General features: G+C 36.4%; 1 protein-coding gene across 5 annotated transcripts in view; it reads left to right on the forward strand.

Annotated features, from left to right (window-relative positions):
• Positions 1 to 12,638, forward strand: part of ARHGEF28 (Rho guanine nucleotide exchange factor 28) — a 313,224-nt gene that overhangs the window by 244,790 nt on the left and 55,796 nt on the right. For all 5 annotated transcript variants that reach the window (XM_021939454.2, XM_009208611.4, XM_021939453.2 and 2 more), the window contains 5 exons: positions 1,612 to 1,752; positions 4,512 to 4,759; positions 7,795 to 7,917; positions 9,092 to 9,209; positions 11,155 to 11,409. In XM_021939454.2, the coding sequence (XP_021795146.2) occupies positions 1,612 to 1,752; positions 4,512 to 4,759; positions 7,795 to 7,917; positions 9,092 to 9,209; positions 11,155 to 11,409 (885 nt within the window). The remainder of the gene's footprint in view (positions 1 to 1,611; positions 1,753 to 4,511; positions 4,760 to 7,794; positions 7,918 to 9,091; positions 9,210 to 11,154; positions 11,410 to 12,638) is intronic.

The raw sequence follows: 12,638 nt of genomic DNA on the forward strand, positions 1-12,638 counted from the left end.
ATGTCACAAGCATAATGAGGAGAATGAAATATATTATGTGCTTATTATTAAAAATGTTTTCTAGCCATTGATGAATTGGAATAGGATCCTATATCAAAACATACTTTAATTAGTTGAGACTGGTCTTCTTTGGATCTCTGAGATACTTACCCCATCTGTTGCCTCCTAGGGGAATAAAAACATTTTGTTTTGAGATGGAGTCTCACTCTTGCCCATGCTGGAGTGCAGTGGTATGATCTCGGCTCACTGCAACCTCCAGCTCCCAGGTTCAAGCGATTCTCCTGCCACAGCCTCCCGAGCAGCTGGGACTACAGGTGCACATTGCCCCCCCAAGCTAATTTTTGTATTGTTTGTAGAGATGGGGTTTCACCACATTGGCCAGGCTAGTCTTGAACTCCTCACCTCAGGTGATCCAACTGCCTCGGCCTCTCAAAGTGCTAGGATTACAGGCATGAGCCACTGTGCCCAGCCATTAAAGCATTTTTTTAAAGCGTATTTTATAGGGCAGTACTTAATCTAGGAAATTGGTTTTTGTATACAACCTGCACTAGTAAGAAGGAAAAACAAATGGAAAGAGAGTAGTGACAAGAGAGAGGAGTGGACTCTGCCCTAGGAATCTGTTTTATTTTAATCTTAAGTCTTTAAATTCATTGTCATCTCATTTGTACTGCTCTGAGCTGGAACCTCTCTAATGAGTGCCGTTGGGTAAATAGGATTTAGTTTTCCTGAGGAGTGTGTATGGGGGGAGTGGCGGGGGAGGGTTGCATGTATGTATGTGTGGTTTGTTTGTAATTTTATCAGAAAAATCTGCACTCATTTGTGACTCAAGTACTTACACACTGCTTTGTGTCTTAGCAAGTCAAGAGCAAACCAAATGGATGAGTACACAATTCAGATTTTAGTAAACGGTGCAAAATAACCCAGAGCAGAAGAAGTTCATGTGTTCAAGATTGTGTACACACATTATGGACTCTGTAGGTTACCAAAAATAAAACTAAAATAGAGCAGGCCAAAACAAGCAAAATAATCTTCAAATGTTTTTTTTCCTTCATATAAACAATCACTGTTTTTAAATATCTGATTCTTCTTTGCGTTCATGAAAGCTGTCTTAATTTGGACCATTTCATCAGTCCAGTTTTAAGAAGTTTTTACTCTGGCTGGGCACAGTGGCTCAGGCCTGTAATCCTAGCACTTTGGGAGGCTGAGGCGGGCGGATCACTTGAGGTCAGGAGTTCAAGACCATCCTGGCCAACATGGTGAAAGCCCATCGCTACCAAAAATATAAAAACTAAGCCAGGTGTGGTGGCACATGCCTGTAATCCTTGCTACTCAGGAGGCTGAGGCAGGCGAATTGCTTGAACCTGGGAGGCGGAGGTTGCAGTGAGCTATCGCACCATTGCACTCCAGCTTGCGCGACAGAGAGAGACTCTGTCAAAAAAAAAAAAAAAAAAAAAAAAAAAAAAAGTGTTTCACTCCATGTTAATATGTTTTGGTTTAATAGTTTCCATGTTCATAGCAGATTTATTTAGGGTGAGGAATCCGTAGACTTACGAAGGTGTATTTGTGCTGCGTTATTATACTTCTGGCTTTTCTTTTCTAAACACACGTTAGATGTTGTGGATTATTCTCTGTGGAGTGACCTCAGCAGTGATGCCCAGGAGTTTGAAGCAGAATCTTGGAGTCTTGTGGTGGATCCCTCATTTTGTAATAGGCAGGAGAAGGATGTCATCAAAAGACAGGATGTCATTTTTGGTAAGCATTTCAAATATGCTTTTTGGGTTGAAGCAGTATGGTGCAGAGAAAAGAACATGGAATTTGCAACTGTACAGAGTTGGGTAAAATCCCAGTTCTATCATTTTCTGTTTACCTGATCACAGACAAATTATTTAAATCACCTCAACCTTAGTTTCTCCATCTGTAAAAAGAGGATAATATTAATAGCAAAAACCGCAATCAGTTTTGCAATAACCTAATAATACTCAGGTTTTAAATACCGTTTTGAGATTGCAATGAGGTATAATATGTATTTGGCACAGAGCAAATGTTATTTCCCATATTCCTTTCAAGTTTACTTCGGTTTGGCCTATACTCTTACCTCTTCTATATAAGAACTGCAGTACACCTTCACATATTTTAATGTAGGGCTATTGCATATGGCCTTCCAGTTTGGCTGCATACACCAGCCATTCACAGAGACCAGGGGCAGTCCGAGTAGCTGCACCTGGGTTAGGGCAGGGTTTGACTGTGTGCTGCCATCCTGAGTACAGAATTCAGCTGTGGTGAGACTGTATTTTGTCATGCTATTTGGGATGAAGACATTCTGGATTGGGGAAAGTTAAATTGTAGACTAGGAAAAAAAGTACAAAGTAGATGCCAAAATGTGGTTCCAAGAAGATGCCCTACTTTAAAGATAACACTGGGTCTTTTCACTAATCCTGTGTATGCAAATATGGGCCCCGAAATCCATAGGCAGTTAGGATACCTTGTCACCTGCCTCAGGTGGTGGTTATGGACATGAGGTGAGATGGTGTACGAGTGTGCTTAGAAATCTGTCAAGAGCTGTGTAGGTGTGAGTTACTTTGGAAAGGAAGATGCTGTCCCTTTTAGTATTTCTTAGGCAATTTATATTCTGTCAATTTTCTTCATTTACCTCTCAATTTCATATTATTAAAAATAATCTAACCCATTGGAATGAATTATTACATGGCCTTTTGTGTCAGAAAGGCTTGTGTTCCTGGGCGAATTCTTTACCCTCTCTTCCTCACTGTTTCTCTTTTCAAGATGAGGAAAATCATTCCTATTTTCTGGGTCATAATGTATTAATGGGTTAAAAGATTAAATGAAATGATATAGGTAAGTGCTTAGCATAGAGTAGGCACTAAAAACATGATAGGAAATAATAATTCAAAGTTAGTGAATTTCTAATTAAAGAAATTTTTATTTTTGATAAAATATTAAAGCTATGTTTAGACTTGCTGACTCTCCATGGCTGATATTTAAGGTTCTTTCCCAAAACTTGCAGTAAGTTTGGAAATACTCATTAATGTGCAACTAGTACTTTTGGAGTACCTGTAAATTGTGAGTTGTTATTTTCTCTCCTGATGCGTTTTAAAATTGAGGTATAATTCACCTGCTCAAAGTTCACTCCTTTACAAGTACACAATCTAGTAGTTTTTAGTATATTCACAAAGTTGTGTAGCCATCAGGTCCTGTCTAATTTCAGAGCATCTTCATCACTTCAAAAATCCTGTACATGTTACCAGTCACTCCCCATTTACCCCTTCTGCCAGCCTCCGGCAAACACTAATCTACTTTCTGTCTCTACAGATTTGCCTATTCTAGACATTCTACATGAATGGTACAATATGCGGTCTTTTGTGGCTGACTTTTGTCGCTTAGCATACTGTTTTTAAGGTTCATCCTAGTTGTAATACGTATGGGTACACCATTCTTTTTAATAGATGACAAATATTCTATTTTGTTTATCTAATCATCAGTTGATGGACATTTTGGGTTTTTCCACTTTTGGGGTCTTACTGTAGCTTTATGTTTAATCACTTGAGAAACTGCCAGACTGTTTCCCAAAGCAGCTATACCATTTTGCATTCCCACCAGCAATGTATGAGGGTTCCGGTTTCTCTGCCTCCTCACCAACAGTTGTTTATTGCTTTTTTATTATAATTATCCTAATGTGTGTGAAGTGATGTCTCATTTTGGTTTTGATTTGCATGTCCCCAATAGCTAATGGCGTTGAGCATCTTTTCATGTTCTTATTGGCCATTTGCATATCCTTTTGGAGAAACATCTGTTCAAATCCTTTGACTATTTTTGAATTGGTTATTTATTTATTTATATTGTTGAGTTACAAGATTTTTAAAAATATATATTCTGGATACAAGTTCCTTATCAGATAAATTATTTACAAATATTTTCTCCCATTCTGTGGGTTGTCTTTCCACTTTCTTGATGGTGTCTTTCGATTGATTGTGATGCATTATTTTCTCCTGGAGAAAGTGGAATTTTGGAGACAGATTCTGCAATAGAAAGGACTTATGGTTTTCTGCATTGAAGACCTTTATTTAGTTCCATTCATTTCACCAAATTAATTGTGCTCTTGCTCAATGCAAAAACCAAACAAACAAAGAAAGGAAGAAAGGAAGCCAACAAACTAAGTTGTATTTTAAAGGGCATTCAGGTTGGAATAAGACCTAGTTCCTAGCTGAAGGTATCTAAAGATCCTAGCTAGTTATACTATTGAGTTTCAGATACATTAGATTCTTGTATATTGGACCTGACATATATATCTTCTTTAATATCTGGATAAAAGAAAATGGTTTAATATTTTAGGGTGAATGAAATGTTTAAGGCTGACTTTTATATTGGAATATTATTGATAATTCTTAAACATTTCTTTTTTATTTGTGTAACATATAGTGTTGAGTTACTAATTTAGTTTAATAGTGATACTTGCTTTTTAAAGCTTAAGGCTTATGTGTGCTCACACATTTCAGAGCTAATGCAAACAGAGATGCATCACATCCAGACCTTGTTCATCATGTCTGAGATCTTCAGGAAAGGCATGAAAGAGGAGCTTCAGCTGGACCACAGCACCGTGGATAAAATTTTCCCCTGTTTAGATGAGTTGCTTGAAATCCACAGGCTTTTCTTCTACAGTATGAAGGAACGAAGGCAGGAATCCTGTGCCGGCAGCGACAGGAATTTTGTGATCGACCGAATTGGAGATATTCTGGTACAACAGGTAAGAAAAGCTTAAAGTCCTTGACCTTTATGATGTAAGTGGGGTTTGAATCAAAATCTGCCCTTTCATCAACAAGAGTAAAAAAATGTTATTTTGAAACATTCATAGTGACATTCTGAGGATGTGTTGACCATCATTAGCTCGTAAGTCCCAGTAAGGCAGGGATTCTTGGCTATTTGATTACTGCTATATTTCAGCACCTGAAACAGTGCATGATACTATAAATATTTATTGAATGAGTGGGCCACTTAGGGGAAAAAAATCAGGAATTCACCTGAATGTCACGTTTTACAGTGGTCTGCAACACTTGGAAAGGCAGGGAGCTCCATCTGCAGTTGCTTTAGCATGGCTTTCCCTAGGTAGATGTTAGAATGCCATCTTCTCCAAATGTACTGTTTTTTGAAGCTGTTTCGTCCTGTCATTTACAGCAGTGGAATTCAGCTGTTGGTCTGTATGCAGAAAATGGGGGAGTTATGCTGAGTAGTATTCCATGCTATTGATGTGTCACCGTTTACTCATTCACTTATTGAAGGATATCTTCTTGTTTCCAGTTTTTAGCTTTCCAGTTTTTATTTAGTTATAAATAAAGCTGCTATGAACACTCATGTGCAGATTTTTGGTGCAAACCTAAGCTTTCATTTTTTCTGGGATAAATGCCCAGGAATGCAATTTCTGGGTTGTATGGGAGTTGTATGTTCAGTTTTGTAAGAAACTGCTAACTGTTTTCCAGAGTGGTTGTACCATTTTACACTCTCATCAACACTGTGCAAGTAATCCAGTTTCTCTACATCCTCACCAGCATCTGATATTGCCACTGTTTTTAATTTTGGCTATTTTAAGAGGTATAAAGTCACCTCATTATGGTTCAAGTTGCACTTCCCTCATGGCTAATGATATTAAATATCTTTTCACGTGCTTATTTGCCATCTGTATATCCCCTTCAGTGGAATTTCTGTTTATGTCTTTTGTTCATGTTCTAATTGGATTGTTTGTTTTCTTATTGATGAATATTAAGGTTTGTTTACATATTCTAGACATTAGTCCTTGTCAGATATGTGATTGACAAACTTTCTCCAAATCTGTAACTTGTCTTCTCATTTGCTAATTTTGATGAAGTCTAGTTTATTAGTTTTTCCTCTTAATAATTGTGCTGTTGTTTCAAGTTTAAGGATTCTTTGTCTAGCCCTAGGTCTCAAACATTTTCTCCTATTTTTAAAAAAGGATTTACAGTTTTGGCTGGGCACGTTGGCGCACGCCTGTAAAGCCCGGCACTTTGGGGGGCTGAGGTGGATGGATCACTTGAGCTTAAGAGTTTGAGACCAGCCTGGGCAACAGGATGAATCCCCGTCTCTACAAAAAATATAAAAATTAGCTGAGCGTGGTAATATGCACCTGTAGTCCCAGCTATTTGTGGACTGAGGTAGGCAGATCTCTTGAGCCTGGGAAGTTGAGATTGCAGTGTGCCAAGAGCCTACCACTGCACTCCAGCCTGGGCATCAGAAGTGGCACCCTGTCTCAAAAAAAAAAAAAAGTTTTAGAGTTTGATGTTTTACATTTAAGTGTGTGTTGCATTTTGAGTTTTTTTTGGTGCAGGTTATAAGACTTAGGTTAGGTTGAGGGTTTTTTTTTTTTTTTTTTTTTCTTTTTGTCTATGGATGTCAAGTTGCTCCAGGGCCATTCATTGAAAAGGCTGTTCTTCCTCTGTCTAATTGCTTTTCCACTTTTGTCAAAATCATGTGGGTATCTGGGTTCCTATTTTGTTTCACTGATCTATGGGTCTATCTTTCCATAGTGTTAATAACTGTAGCTATATAATCTTAGAAGACTGAGTCCTTCCACTTTATTATTTTTTCCAAAATTGTTTTAGCTATTCTAGTTCTTTTGCCTTTTCATATATATTCTAGAATAGTCTTATTTATATTTTTAAAAAGCATACTGGGATTTTGTTAAGAATTGTATTAAAACTGTCTATCAGTTTGGAGAAAATTGACATCTTTACTATTTTGAGTCTTCTAATCCATGTACATCGTATGGCACTTCATTTATTTAGGTTTTTGTCATCTTTCACTGGCATTGTATAGTTTTTACTATATGAGTCATATATGTGTTTTGTTAGATTTGTACTCAAGTAATTTTTTGAATGATTGTAAGTAGTTTAAGAATTATCATTTGAGGCTTATTGGCCCCACACATTCATATAAGCAAAGACGAAAAGATAAGAGGTTGTGATGTAAATTTTAAGTGCTTTTAAGAGGATGGATGTGTTCTGGTTTCCATTACAATGCTCTTCAGTGTGTACATGTGCATGTAAGGCCATCACAGTCCAAAAAAATGGCTTTCAAGTCATTCAGCTAGTTCTCTTCACACCACTTTATGATTCTAAGTTGATTCCTATGTGGATTTTCTATAGGTGTTTTTCTACAGGTAAGGCTTATTGAAACATCCAGCTCACATCTCCACTTCTCTTCATTAGCCAATAAACAGGCAGTCTTATTATTCACTGGTCTCTTTCATCTTGGCTGATGATAGCCTGCTCTTGATCTACTTGTAATGTGTGAACAAAAAAGCAAAATTCCTTACTAAGGACTGAGTCTATGGACATGGTCATTAGCCAATGTAAATGCCAAATGAGTGATTTTTTTTGGGGGGGAGGGTGTCAGACCTTCCTGAAGGCCCCCAAATGTTGCCATATACTTTTCTTTCGATCTATACAAGTATTAAAACTATAAATTGAAATGATAAATTTGTATTAAAAACTAAGAAGAGAATAAAATATACCAAATGTTTTTTATTTGGCTATTTGATAATTATATTAGTTCAATATAATATCACATTATGTTGACCCTTACCACTCAACTTTCTTTTATTTTAATTTTAAAAATGTCTGAGGAGATAAGTGATTGTGTTCAGAAACTCTATAATGTTTATTTTTTTATTTGCAAATACTCTTTTGAAATAGATGAAAATTGCATATTTTTTGTGTGTTTAGAACTTACTAAATTTACAAACCATTATTGAAATGCTATTCTTCCCAGTTTTCAGAAGAAAATGCAAGTAAAATGAAGAAAATATATGGAGAATTCTGTAGCCATCATAAAGAAGCTGTTAACCTCTTTAAAGAACTCCAGCAGAATAAAAAGTTTCAGAATTTTATTAAGGCAAGTATTTTAAAAGTTTATTACAAAGTGATAAATCAGCATGGAGAAATAGTTTATGCTTGTTTCTTAATGATTTAAACAAATTTCATAGCTAGATGATGCTTTTCAGGGGAAGAAGGGAGGTGGAAGGTTTGTGGCAAAGATGTAAAGTCTCTTTTTCTGAAGACTCAAATGATATTGCCCCCAAATCATTTCCTTTTGTATATTTGTGAGGTCATGTCTTCCAACCATCTGAGAATATTTGTAACATACTAGGAAGCTGTTTTATGCCCTGACAAGTTATATATCAGAAAAATCAAAGTGAAAATAAACACAGAATCTGCTCCACTTCTGAATTAGCTTGAAGTAGATTCATGACATCATATAATTTCATCTGTAATATTTTTCTCCAGATGAAAAACTTAAAAATTATGACATTATTATACAAATAAACTAACCATAATTTTTGATATCTTAAAATTTCACTGATTATCTCATAAAATTGGATTACTTAAATCAGGATCTGACCAAGGTTCACACATTGTATGAGGTGGTTATATCTCTTAAATCTCTTAATTTGAATGTTATCCCACCCTTTTTTTCTTCTGCTGATTTATTTGTTGAAGAAATTTGTCTTATAAAGTTTCCTGGATTCTAAATTTTTATCTGCCATGTTAAGAATGCTACCAGATTTTCTCCCTTTTTTCCCACATAAATATGTGTTGAGGACTTGAATGCTATGAGGAATACTTTGATATTTTTAGAAAAAAAGTTGTCCTGATTCGAGGGAACTCTAAGGGCTGTAATGAATAACAGCAAATGTGAAGGAAGACCTGTTGGGAAAACAAATGGTAAACTGCAAACTGATGTTCAAAGTCTGACTTTGATTTCTGATTATTTTTCAAAAATTTCGCTATTTATAAATCAAGACACTTAGAAGTGTTGGAACTTCTTTTGGAATTAACTACAAATACATCAGAGTAACTTGAAACTTCTTAAAATCTTGGAGAGTTGGGGTATTAAAATTTATGACAAAGTATACAATTTAAATTAGTGATAATGCATCATTTTGATAACAATGAATGTTAAGTCTGCATAAAATTGTACTCTTGCAGATTCTTTGTATTGTTAAATTCACACCTGAAAAGTAAAGACAGGTAGAATTTGTGTATATAAAATGTATATATTTTTTAAGCTCCGAAATAGTAATCTTTTGGCTCGACGCCGAGGAATTCCAGAATGCATTCTGTTGGTCACTCAGCGTATTACAAAATACCCTGTCTTGGTGGAAAGGATATTGCAGTACACAAAGGGTAAGTTGTGATTTGTGGGATAAACATTTGCCCCTCTTATTAGTTTTAAACATAGCTGAGGTGTTCTAAACAGGCATAAATGTTTGTGGTCTCTGATTCATAAAGAGTTTCATGATGGAGAAACTGTTAAAGCCTTAGAATTTGGATTCATTTTTAGAAATTATCTTTTATATTGCAGCATGGATAATAGTCTGAATTTCTACAGGTAGCCCACACCAAGCTGGCTTCTTCTTACTTTGAACCTGCCTTTCCCCTCTTTATTTTCCCCACCACTGGGCTTTCTTACTACCTCCTCTTCCTTATTTTCCTATTGCTTTCACAACAGTCTGATGAAACATGCTATTGATCCTATCACGAAATATCAACTCTCCCAAGCAATCAGTTACTAAGTTGAGAGGGATTATAAGAGGGATCTATTTTTGACCCTGTCAATTCATCAAGTTCCAGGGAGTAACATATGGGCATCTTTTAAGAAGCTATGAATGCACATGGCTGGTCTGTAAGCTCCTTGTGGGATCTATAAGACCTGTGTCTGTCTGGTTTACAGCTGGATCTTCAATGTCTAGTGCAATGGCTGGTACAGACTAGATGATCAATAAATAAAAACATCAATGCCATGAATGAATAAATAAAATGGTCTAATCCTCAGGCTAACATATTGATCTTGAGTAAAGATTATTATGAGGGTGGTAGCGTGTTATGTTAAAAAGGGCTTGGGTTTGGAATTTTGTACACTCGCATTGCATTGTATATACTCAGCTCTGCCACTTATTCACTGGGCAAATTATTAACTGAGCCTCAGTTATCTCCACTACAAAATGACATGAAACATTACCTTTCAGTTCCAGTTGCCTCAATAAACATCAACTAGGTGGTCTTTATCACCAAATACACTTTTATATGGAGCTTCAGGAGGCTGCTTCAGAAACTCCTTCAGAGTATTTTCATAAGATAATCTAGAGTCAAGAGCAGGTAGCCAGTATTTTAAAGAATAACAACTGAAATCAATAATAATTTGCTCTTGGTATGAGCATGGCTGATTTATCTATTAGCACAGCACTTGGTAAAAGAAAATATTTTCATGGTACCCATCAGAAATTAAAATATTTAATTTTAAAGAAAATGGTCAAAGAAAATGGTTTAATTATAGTAGTAATATATTCAGATTTATGCTAATGCAGTTATAAAGTATGATTTTGAATATTAATTTTATGGAGGAAGGTATCAAGGAATATAAATGATTCTGAGGCTTGTTCATATCACCCTGTGACTCTGAGAGTATTACTGGCTTGGCCCCACAGCTGGCTTAAATTTTAAGAAACTTGGCATGATCGATTATTGATTACCTATGTCTAAGAAGGTGGAAGGAAGGCCTAAGTTAGTATATTACACATTTCCTGCCCTAGGGGGAAGCTCAGACTCATCCCTAGAATTCAGACATCTTACTGTTCGCTGAAGGACAATGTGTCAGCTGAAGCACATTTAATAATGCAAACCTTTCATAATAAAATATTTTAACATCTTTTTGGTGGGGGGGGAGGTACAGAGTGATATTATAGGATTTAATTATTATTATTATTGTTATTATTATTTTTGAGACAGAGTCTTGCTCTGTCTCGTAGGCTGGAATGCAGTGGTACAATCTTGGCTCCCTGCAACCTCTACCTCCCAGGCTCAAACTATCCTCCCACCCCAGCCTCTTGAGTAGCTGGACAAAAGGCTCACACCACCATGGCCAGCTAATTTTTGTATCTTTTTTGGTAGAGACAGGGTTTTGCCATGTTGCCCAGGCTAGGGGTTTAAGTTTCATCCAACATTTTTCTTATGGGGTTTTTATTGTTTAGATAATGTATTTAACTATATTTTTAAACTAAAGAAAAAGTTGTCTTCCTTAGTACTCTGGTTTATTATATAGTATTTTTTTGTTTCTTTTTCCCCTACACAGAAAGAACCGAAGAACATAAAGACTTATGCAAAGCTCTTTGCTTAATTAAAGACATGATTGCAACAGTGGATTTAAAAGTCAATGAATATGAGAAAAACCAAAAATGGCTTGAGATCCTAAATAAGATTGAAAACAAAACATACACGAAGCTCAAAAATGGACATATGTTTAGGAAGCAGGCACTGATGAGTGAAGAAAGGACTCTGTTATATGATGGCCTTGTTTACTGGAAAACTGCTACAGGTCGTTTCAAAGGTACTGTGGCTCGACCATACCAATTTCTCCCTTCATACACATTATTCATTTAACGGATGACAGATTTTCAAAAGAAAAACAGTTCAGAATTGCAGGTACACATGCGCAAACCCCAGGTCAGTTGAAAGATTGGTTTGTGAATTTCAGTAGGCAAATCTGGCCAATGATACAAATCTTTGGTGGGAGTTTGTTGCCCAAGCTAAAACCTTTATACATATTTTATGAATTTGCAAGTTTGTGATGTCTGAAATCAAAGGAACTGAGAGTTCTGCTAATTGTTGGCACAGAAAAATTATTCTGGTAACTGTGGTGTGTTGAAAGCAAGGCAGTACACCTACACACTTGAGGGTCTGTTGTGTGTCAACACAGCCTAGGGCTGTCAGACCATGGAGGGGAGAAATAAAAAGAACTCTGAATGTCATCTTTGTTACTGACTAATAGAATACATCCACACACCTGCTGACACTGGTTTAAGCTCTTCCTCAGTGCTACTGTTTGCTAACTGGCACGAACTTGACTCTGTTCAGGAGTCTAAAGCAGATAATTCCATTTCTTAAGGACTCACTATTAGCTATCACACTGCCTAACCCAGGCTTTCTCACCCTGGCCACACACTAGAATCACCTCTGGAGCTTAAAAACATTACGGATGCTCATGTCTCCTCCCAGAGATTCTGATTTTATCGCTGTGAGGATGAAACCAAAACCCGTGGGATGTTTAAAGGCTCCCCAGGTGAGTCTACTATGCAGCCAGGCCTAAGAACCACTGTTTCTAACAGTTCGTCTTAATAACATCCATAGGTAGGCAGTGAGAGGAAGAGGCTGTTAAATTCTAGCTAGTCAAAAATTATTACCCATTGGAGGATGATCAAGTTTTGATGGAGGTTGCAACTAATATCTGAAATGGGATTTGTTGATCAACAACTAGCAATGTTGTATTGAAAAAAATATTAACCACAACCTGTAGATTCTATTGCTCGAAGTCATTTGCTCTTTATCTGTTTAGTAGAATCAGTTTGGTAACTTTGTGTTAGACTATTCAGTGGATGCAATGAAGATGACTTCTTGTGAACAATTTGTAAGGGAAGTACGGAATCCTAAATCTTGCTTAGATCTAGATGAAACAAAATAGCAGGCATATATAATTTGAGGTAGAAGCTGCCCTTTTACATTTTTAATTCAGCACTTTTCCTGCCAAAGGTAAGAGTTTGCTCCATTTTATTAAAACTT

Source organism: Papio anubis, chromosome 5, assembly GCF_008728515.1.
Source record: "Papio anubis isolate 15944 chromosome 5, Panubis1.0, whole genome shotgun sequence".
In the NCBI taxonomy this organism is placed as follows: Eukaryota; Metazoa; Chordata; class Mammalia; order Primates; family Cercopithecidae; genus Papio; species Papio anubis.